This window comes from Ceratosolen solmsi, unplaced genomic scaffold (genome assembly GCF_000503995.2).
Source record: "Ceratosolen solmsi marchali unplaced genomic scaffold, CerSol_1.0 scaffold11, whole genome shotgun sequence".
NCBI lineage: Eukaryota > Metazoa > Arthropoda > Insecta > Hymenoptera > Agaonidae > Ceratosolen > Ceratosolen solmsi.
Genome location: NW_011948416.1, coordinates 7,839,434 through 7,850,350, shown reverse-complemented (window position 1 = coordinate 7,850,350; position 10,917 = coordinate 7,839,434). Strand labels below are relative to the sequence as shown.

The 10,917-nt window shown below is 25.3% G+C and overlaps 2 protein-coding genes across 2 annotated transcripts; both read right to left on the bottom strand.

The window, feature by feature from the left end:
- Positions 1-1,003: 1,003 nt before the first annotated feature.
- Positions 1,004-3,636, bottom strand: LOC105359488 (cytochrome P450 6A1-like; the record flags this gene model as incomplete). The annotated part of the gene is given in 7 exon segments (XM_011496102.1): positions 1,004-1,155; positions 1,333-1,584; positions 1,788-2,003; positions 2,287-2,606; positions 2,857-3,076; positions 3,079-3,201; positions 3,368-3,636. Coding segments are annotated over 7 exon segments (1,473 nt in total), but the record flags the coding sequence as incomplete, so codon positions are not given.
- A 1,896-nt stretch (positions 3,637-5,532) lies between these two features.
- LOC105359487 (cytochrome P450 6a8-like) lies at positions 5,533-10,188 on the bottom strand. The gene is made up of 7 exons (XM_011496101.1): positions 9,999-10,188; positions 9,464-9,833; positions 8,224-8,570; positions 7,909-8,142; positions 7,451-7,705; positions 7,152-7,305; positions 5,533-5,920 (listed from the first exon to the last, which is right to left on the bottom strand). Exons 1-7 carry the CDS (start codon positions 10,186-10,188, stop codon positions 5,533-5,535), a joined length of 1,938 nt encoding a protein of 645 aa, XP_011494403.1.
- Between the last annotated feature and the right edge of the window lie 729 nt (positions 10,189-10,917).

Sequence of the window (10,917 nt, the reverse complement as noted above, 5' to 3'; positions counted from 1 at the left end):
AGTTTAATTATTTTGCTACTTAATGAGTGCACATAATGAATTTAGTGTATTATATTCAACATTTAGCAGCAAATGATATAATAATGACTATATTATTATATATTTCTGTTCGAGCATTAAATTCGTTATTATTAGTTACATCAATAATAATGAAATTATTATTAACGTAAAATACATTGTCAGAAAATGATAACTGCATTAGTAAATTATGAATATGGGTTTTTGTATTATTTATTGCAGTTATGGTTTCTTTAGCACTGCTATTATGTATGAATAATAGTTATTATTAGCTATCCTTTAGTGGTATTGGATACATAAATACAAGAAGCTTGAATTTTACAAATAATATGGTATTTTGCAATTAAAATTCATGTTTTTAAGATGCATTTTTTTAAATAACATTTCAAGAAAACATTTTTTTTAATACATTATATCATTTTATTTTTATTCTTCGAAAATACAAAATAAAGTAGATTGGGTGGTATACAAATAATATTAATTATATATTACACTTTTATATTCTTACTATTGCAATTCTCTTTCTCTATTCTATTAATAAAAAAATATAATAATGAATGTAACAAAGATTATTTTGAGAAAAGAAAGTGTGCAGTATTTTATTAGAATATTATTGTTCCGAAAATTATTGGTTTTGTATCGCAGTCGAAGTTGCCACAATAATTTTGTTATGTACATATAAGTTAAAAAAAAGGATTTAAGCAGATAAATGCTTGGTTTTTGTTATGTAATTAAATAATTAAATGTAAATGGATTGATTTAATTTTCATACAGCTGCCTTATTGCTATCATTCCCATTGTGAATGAAGATTGAAAAGAAAATATTCAAACGATAAGGTAATTGATGTTAAATTAATATCTTCGAGATCCATTTTCTTTATGTATATATTCTTTATATTCTTATTCTTAAATTTAACAAAATTTAATGTGGAATAGAGATCCAATGAATATAAATTGTAGATTACGTTTTTATCGAATTTCTTTTTTCGATTCTTAAATATACCTCAGATTTGGGTGTTTGTAAAAAATGATTTATTTTATAACTTAACGGTTGAGTTTTTTCACACGTGAAAAATTTGTAGTTTGTCAATAAAACAAATAAAATCAGTTTACTTTGAAAAACTCCGAGACGTTTACCTGCAACGCAAAATATATTGTATAAATATTTATATTTTTCTAGTCGAGAAATATTATCGGAATCAATTAAAATTATTGGATAATGAAAATTTTTAATAAATTTTTGGAGTATATATATATTACATTTATATATTGAGTATTTTAAAGATAAAAACAAATGTAAAATAATATTCTTACCAATACAATATCTTGGACCAATACCAAAAGGTAAATAAGTTCCAGGATGTCTGGGCGCGCTATTTTCTTTATTAAATCTTGTTGGATCAAATTTCTCTGGATCAGGATAATATTTTGAATCGCGATGAATCCCGGAAACTGGAATTATTATTCTCATTCCTTTTGGTATGCAGTAATTGCAATTTGGTATTTGATAGTCCTTTACGCAAATTCGATTTAAAACAGGTATTACTGGATGTTTGCGAAGCGTTTCTAGAAAAACACAAATTTTCAATTCGAGTCAATTTACATTAGCGACTGTGATTCATTCAAATTCTATATTCCATCTTCTATATTATAATTTCCATATTCTATATTATAAATAAAATGATAAATTTTATCTATTCATTCATTTATTAAATATGTATCTAAGTAGGAATTTCATTAACCGATTAAAAAATTATTGTCGTACGTACCATTAAACACCATATCGAGATACTTCAAATTCATCAGATTTTCAAAATTAAGAGATTCGGATGATTGTAAAAATTCATCGATTTCTTTGTGCAAATTATCTTGAATTTCGGGATTTGCAGCAAGTTCGTGTAGAGCAAAACTTACAGTCGAAGTTGAAGTTTCAAATCCAGCAATAAAAAATACAAATGCTTGTGCCGTTGCTTCCAGCACTGTAAGTTTTCTGGAAACGTTATCTAAACGATTTCTTTTCTTATTTTATTATATATAATGTTTCCATGAAAATTTGATTTGAATGTATTTTTTTATAATTTTATTATATAATTTTTGTGTATTAACAATTGGTTTCTACGGTATATTTTATTCTTTCGTCTAGTTTAGTATTAATATGTTTTCAGTTTTATCATTAGTCTTATCATTTAAAAGAGAAATTATTCGGATAATTAAAAAGGTTTAATGATTTAATTTTCTTACCCGCTCCTAAATCGTTAATAAATGTATCTTCATTGTCATTTCCTATGGTTTGTTCATTATCTATCAAATCGATTAAAACGTCCAGAAAATCATTTCTTTTTTTCTCTTCTCGTCTTCGTTTTTCAATCATATCTTCAAATAGTCTTATCAAGAATTTTGAAGCTTTAGGATGAATGAAAGGAATTCGAAAGAAGTCTATTAGATGTGGAGCGTAAAATGATAACGCCAGATGCACAGGTCGCATCATTTGTGATAAATTTCCGTAGTAACGAAATATATTCTGCGGATCTCTAATGGTGCCCGCTTTGGCTCCAAAAGCAATACTGAAAATTGTATCGACAAAGTATCTGAAATGAATGATTTATATTAAAATTATATAAAATTAATAATTTTCTATTTCTCATAACGTTCCATATACCAAATATTGTTATATATATATATAAATTTTTTTATTTATTTTTTCCCTTTTGTTTGCTTCTGGAAATACATATTTTCATGCTTTATTATTAGAAAATATTGTGATTTTTTTATATAAATTATATTAAATGTATTATTGGTAATTCTATTTTAATTTTTTAATACTTTCATTGTATTTACCTTTCCATCAAATCCTTTATTTCCATTACGTCTGTATTCTCTAGAGTTTCATTAGAAACTTTTATTGCTTCATCGGCAATTTCCGATAAAATGGGAAATATATTTTTAAGTTTGCTCGATGTAAAAAATACGCTACATTTTGTTCTTATTCTTTTCCATTTTTCACCACGCATATTAAATAAATTACCACTTAATGGAGAATTTTTATCATTACTATATATTCCACGATCAGAATGAGTTTAATGAGCTCCGGGTCATTCACCATTAATGTTGGCGTTAAAAACATGTACATTCCATGAAATGGATGATTTTTGAATTTTTCATAACTATTTTTGCAAAGAGTACCTAGAATAAAAGTGGACTTTGAATAAATGTGAACATTATTATTGACATAATTATTCTAAATTTGACAATTAGAGGTTACTCTTAACTCCAGTAGAAGACTATTAATCAGAATATTATGTTATTGAATAAATGTAATTTATTTACTAAAAAGTATATCCGTATATACCTAGTGTAATTTTTTGCATTAGCAATTGCCTGTCAACTGTTCCAATTATCACTGTGGGGTCTTCATGGGGTACTTGATGCTTACTCCAATAAGAATACACAAATTTTTTTAAATATATATAAATTAACAACAAAACAGTGGTGACCAAAAACAATTTCGAATTAAACGCGCTTCTGAGATATTCAATCATTTTTTACTGAATTCGTTTACAAAAGCCAATTTGATTGCTCTTATTTAGAAATAAGAGTAATTAATTAAAATTACAAAAGATAACGAACATTAATTGAAGTATTGAAAATTTATAGGATAATTAGTTAAAATATTTCAACATTCACGAGAATAATAAATTGTGGACCGATGCTGTTGTGAGTATGTGAACTAATGTACGTCTGATTGCAATTACGAGTATAACAATTACTTTTGTAATCTGAGATAGGGTACTGAACTTTTCTTGCTTATATCTTTTCTTATACTTATATAGATTAATGTAATATTCATCACTACTACGAATTATATACTTTTTAATAACCAAAACATTATTAACGATTATTTTTTTTATAAATTCATTATTTAACCTTCATTAAATTTTTAAATTATATGTTTATTCGAATGATAAAATGATTTTAACAGTAAACAACTTAAATAATTATGTAAGTAAAAAATTAGGCTCATTAATATAGAATTCTCTAATAATTTTTTACTTTACGTTGATTGCAAGTTTACGAAAAACTTTTTAAAAATTATAATAATAATGATCCATATAATATCACTTTCATTTTTTTCTATTATTTTGTTATTCTTAATGAAATTCGTGTTTATTTATTGTTGCAATTATAAAAATTCAACTGAACCGTCTTTACAATTTTTCTGTAAAAATTTTAGAATCCTAATTTTTCTAATAATTTTTTGTCTTTGATATATTAAAAATAGTCATGTAATTTATTTTTATCTTAAAAAGAAATTAATAAAAAAATTGGTTAATTTGTTATTATCGAAATCAAGAACGACTATTTATGAAATAATTAGATTAATTTCTTTCAGGTTTTATTCTCTGAGTCTTTATTTAATTGTGACTAGAAAACTATTTGGGCCGAAGAAGATAAAGTCTGTAGTATCCAATAGAATATTATTGCTACGAAAATTATTGGTTTTGTATCGCAGTCGAAGTTGCCACAATAATTTTGTTATGTACATATAAGTTAAAAAAAAGGATTTAAGCAGATAAATGCTTGGTTTTTGTTATGTAATTAAATAATTAAATGTAAATGGATTGATTTAATTTTCATACAGCTGCCTTATTGCTATCATTCCCATTGTGAATGAAGATTGAAAAGAAAATATTCAAACGATAAGGTAATTGATGTTAAATTAATATCTTCGAGATCCATTTTCTTTATGTATATATTCTTTATATTCTTATTCTTAAATTTAACAAAATTTAATGTGGAATAGAGATCCAATGAATATAAATTGTAGATTACGTTTTTATCGAATTTCTTTTTTCGATTCTTAAATATACCTTAGATTTGGGTGTTTGTAAAAAATTATTTATTTTATAACTTAACGGTTGAGTTTTTTCACACGTGAAAAATTTGTACTTTGTCAATAAAACAAATAAAATCAGTTACCTATAACATAGAATATATAGTATAAATATTTTTATTTTTCCGAATAAATTAAAAGTAAAATAAATTTTTTGGATATGGATATTAAATTTATTTGTTAAGTATTCTAGAAGATAAAATTCGTTAAAAAAAATCGTTAATGTCAGCAAAAAGTAAAAATTTATATTGGATCAAAAAAATAAATATAATTCATATATCGGATTAAATAATTAATTTTCTAATATGACTAGACATTTTAATGATTGCTGTTTATTTTCATTGACATATCTTGACTAATTTTTTTCCTAATTAAAATAAATTGATAAGATGTATGTATAATGATAATTGATAAGATTATTATGACCCCAATATTAAATAATCATCATTCATTTACATACTTTATCATTTATATAAATAGAACGCTTTTATAGATATATATGTTATGTAATAATTTTTTTGGATAATTCGAAAATTCAATATTTGTATAACTAGTATGATTAAGGTATTTGAGGTGTATATTTGAATTTAGTAAAGTATTGTTTTGTGTTGGTGACTAGAAATTTACTTGCCAATATTATGAATTTTTATAAATACATTCTTACCTGCTCCTAAATCCTTAAGAAATGTGTCTTCGTTGTCTTGTCCTATGGTTTGTTCATTATCTATCAAATCGATTAAAACGTCCAGAAAATCTTTTCTTTTTTCCTCTTCTCGTTTTCGTTTTTCAATCATATCTTCAAATAGTCTTATCAAGAATTTTGAAGCTTTAGGATTAATGAAGGGAATTCTGAAGAAATTTAAGATATTTGGAGCGAATAACGAAAGTGCTGCATGCACAGGTAGCATTTCAATTGCTAAATTTCCGTAGTAACGAACAATATTTTCCGGATCTCTAATGGTGCCCGCTTTGTCTTCAAAAGAAATACTGAAAATTGTATCGACAAAATATCTGAAATGAATCATTTATATTAAAATTAATAGTTTCCTATTTATTTTTACATTTGCATGCATTTAAATATTTAATATCTCCATTGCTGTAAAAGGTTTTGAAAATTGTATTCTACGCAGAGCAGATTAATTCATGTGAGTATGTATTAATAACTCTTTAGATAATGGAATAATCCATAATGCATCATTTTAAAGTATGTACAAATTGATCTAGAAAATTTAGTTATCACCTATTATTCTATCAATCGGTAAATGTGAGAATTTATACTTGATTATTTAATTTGTACTCTCTCTCTCTCTCTCTCTCTCTCTCTTTCTTTATGCTTATTATTTCCTATCCATCTGCTAAATATACCTTAATTGTTAATTCTAATAATATGGTTGATTACTTACTAAATGTATTAAAATTAAAATAAATTTATTTAATATATTTTGTACTTTAGAAATATTACTTTTTTCGGAAAAACTCATGACTTCTAGTCCTTCAGAATTAGCAAGATTTTCATTGGAAACATTGATTGCTTCATCAGCGATGTCCGTTAAAATAGGAAATAATTGTTTAAGTTTGCTCGATGTAAAAAGAACGCTACATTTTGCCTTTATAATCTTCCACTTTTCACCAGATATTTGAAATAAATTGCCAGTTAATGGATCGGCTTTTTCGTTACTATATATTCCGCGATCGACAAAGTATGAAAAATCCTTAACTAGAAAACTTAACTTAAATAATTACATTTTTTTCAGGTTTTATTCTCTTGTCTTATTTAATTGTGACCAGAAAACTATTTGGGCTGAAGAAGATAAAGTCTGTAGTATCCAATTGAATATTATTGTTATTCAATTTATTGTTTTTTTTTTATTGCAGTCGAAGTTGCCACAATAATTTTGTTATGTACATATAAGTTAAAAAAAAGGATTTAAGCAGATAAATGCTTGGTTTTTGTTATGTAATTAAATAATTAAATGTAAATGGATTGATTTAATTTTCATACAGCTGCCTTATTGCTATCATTCCCATTGTGAATGAAGATTGAAAAGAAAATATTCAAACGATTATATAATTTACATTAATGAAATTTTTTCGAGTTCCAGTTACTTTTATTAATATTTGAAAAAAACCGGTTTACTTTGAATATCCTTTTTTCATTCTTATACTTTAGATATAATAAAATTGAATAAATAAAATAAGGTATGAAATAAAAGAATTTACAGATTATATTTTTATTGTTTTTTTTTCGATTCTTAAATTTACATCATTTTCGGGTTTTTGTAAAAAACTATTTATTATATAACTTAACGGTTGAGTTTTTTCACACGTGAAAAATTTGTAGTTTGTCAATAAAACAAATAAAATCAGTTTACTTTGAAAAACTCCGAGACGTTTACCTGCAACGCAAAATATATTGTATAAATATTTATATTTTTCTAGTCGAGAAATGTTATCGGAATCAATTAAAAGTACGTATATATATATTACATTTATATATTGAGTATTTTAAAGATAAAAACAAATGTAAAATAATATTCTTACCAATACAATATCTTGGACCAATACCAAAAGGTAAATAATAGGTTCCAGGATGTCTGGGCGCGCTATTTTCTTTATTAAATCTTGTTGGATCAAATTTCTCTGGATCAGGATAATATTTTGAATCGCGATGAATCCCGGAAACTGGAATTATTATTCTCATTCCTTTTGGTATGCAGTAATTGGAATTTGGTATTTGATAGTCCTTCACACAGATTCGATTTAAAACAGGTAATACTGGATGTTTGCGAAGCGTTTCTAGAAAAACACAAATTTTCAATTCGAGTCAATTTACATTAGCGACTGTGATTCATTCAAATTCTATATTCCATCTTCTATATTATAATTTCCATATTCTATATTATAAATAAAATGATAAATTTTATCTATTCATTCATTTATTAAATATGTATCTAAGTAGGAATTTCATTAACCGATTAAAAAATTATTGTCGTACGTACCATTAAACACCATATCGAGATACTTCAAATTCATCAGATTTTCAAAATTAAGAGATTCGGATGATTGTAAAAATTCATCGATTTCTTTGTGCAAATTATCTTGAATTTCGGGATTTGCAGCAAGTTCGTGTAGAGCAAAACTTACAGTCGAAGTTGAAGTTTCAAATCCAGCAATAAAAAATACAAATGCTTGTGCCGTTGCTTCCAGCACTGTAAGTTTTCTGGAAACTTTATCTAAACAATTGCTTTTCTTATTTTATTATATATAATATTTCCTATAATTTACAAATTTTAATTTAATAATACATTTCTTACCTTCTCCTAAATCCTTAAGAAATGTATCTTCGTTGTCTTTTCCTATGGTTTGTTCATTATCTATCAAATCAATCAAAACGTCCAGAAAATCTTTTTTTTTTTCCTCTTCTCGTTTTCGTTTTTCAATCATATCTTCAAATAGTCTTATCAAGAATTTTGAAGCTTTAGGATGAATGAAAGGAATTCTAAATAAATTCAAGATATTTGGAGCGAATAACGAAAGTGCTACATGCACAGGTCGCATTTCAATTGCTAAATTTCCGTAGTAACGAAATATATTCTGCGGATCTCTAATGGTGCCCGCTTTGGCTCCAAAAGCAATACTGAAAATTGCATCGACAAAGTACCTGAAAGAAAATACTCTTAATATTTATTTAAACATACTCCTGTATATTGTACATATATATTTTCTTTATATGCGTACATAAATCTTTCGAAAAGCTGTATTATTAAGTTTGAGACACTGAATGATTTTATAATTTTATGTATTCTACAGAATAATGTATTATTTTCCAGAATATTATAATTACTTTATAAGATTCATATCACATAAGAATATTTTCTTGAATCTGTCTCATCATTTGTATTATTTGAATCGAAATAGCATCTGTCGAGCTTTTCGCGTGAAATATGAATAATATAACTTTTACTTTCACCTACATATTTCTATAAATTATGTATCACGAACAAATAATGGATTTGAATAAATACAATTATTGTCCGATGTTATTGTATTAATTTCTTTATATAGTTTAGTTGACGGAATTAAATTCTTCAGTAGCTAATGAATGTTCATTGATATATCAACAGCCATACAGTGAAATGGTTAAGCTTTGTTTGTTATGTATATAAAGATTAGTTTCTACAAATGTAATCATAGAATTAAATATTATACATATATTTTGTGTTCAGAAATACAATAAAATATATTTCAATTTAGAAAAAGAATAATAATATTTTTGAAAAGAATAATAATAATAAAATAATTTTGTTCATTATGATTCAGAAGTTATATGCTAATTTTTATTTTACAATTATAAAACAAATTATTACGATTAATATGAAAATTAAATAAAAGAAATTATGACCACCAATTATTCAAATAGACTATAATAATGGTTATACTTATTATCATATGTCAAATAATAATGAAACTATAAAATAATCAAATACTATTTACATTTTTCGTACCCTATTATATTCTTCAAGCTTAGTATAATTGTCAATTTTAGAATATTACCTTTCCAAAAAATCCTTCAGTTCCAATATGTCGTTATTTTTTAGATTCTCGTTAGAAACATTGATTGCTTCATCAGCAATTTCCGATAAAATGGGAAATATATTTTTAAGTCTGCTAGATGTAAAAAAAACACTACATTTTGTTCTAATTGTTTTCCATTTATCACCATTTGTTTGAAACATGTTACCACTTAAAGGATCAATTTTTTCATTAACATATAATCCGCGATCGATAAAGTGTGAAAAATCCTTAACTAGAATGAGTTTAATGAGCTCCGGGTCGTTCACCATCAATGTTGGTGAAAAAAACATGTACATTCCATGAAATGGATGATTTTTGAATTTTTCATAACTATTTTTGCAAAGAGTACCTAGAATAAAAATGGACTTTGTATAAATGTGAACAGTATTATTAAATAATCATTATAAATTTCACAATTATAGTTTACTCTCAAGTCCATTAGAAGAATATTAATCAGAATGTTATGTCATTGAGTAAATGTAATTGATTTAGCGAAAAGTATATCTGCATTTACCTATGGTGATTTTCTGCATTAACAATTGTTTGTCAACTGTTCCAATTATCACTGTGGGGTCTTCATGGGGCACTTGATGCTTACTCCAATAAGAATACACAAATTTTTTTAAATATATATAAATTAACAACAAAACAGTGGTGACCAAAAACAATTTCGAATTAAACGCGCTTCTGAGATATTCAATCATTTTTTATGAAATAGCAGTACACAATGAATAAAATTCTTCATACAAATATGTTATAACAATTAAACACAACTATTGATCGATAATATACATTACTATACAAAAATTTATACTGTGTTTTAATCAGTAAATTAAAGGATCTAATTCCTCAGACAAAATTTTCTTGTGTTTTATTATGGATGTTAATCATCCATAGAACTGATTCGTATTGAAGCTAAGAATCTCATTTATTCTTTTATAATCTCAGAGACTACGCTGAAATTATTCAATCAAATTTCCTCAATGTAGCTTTTGACGAGTCATTTTCATAATAGCAAACTCATTCTGTATAAGTTAAAGCATTCTTGAGTTACAATTATTTATGACATACATATATATTTGCTGCATAGCCCATTAAAATATTCAAGAATTCGGGTATTCTTAAGATATAATTGTATTTATATTAAATTGTTAATAATTATACGATTTATTAGTCGAATATAGCGAATCATTCAACGAGCGGTTATCGCTATCATTCGAAGGTGTTGGTTGTGTTGCTTCACTTTCTTTGGAAAGCCACTAACTCGTTTACTTTCTTCTATATGTTAATTGGCATTTGATAATTGAGTTTATCAGTTGGGCAGTCCGTATGTAAATTCGATAGACTCGATATATTGATACTGGAATCAGGTGTCATGATCGGACAAGTAAATTAATTGTTCAAGATTGTATAAAAATTTTTATTCACCTTTG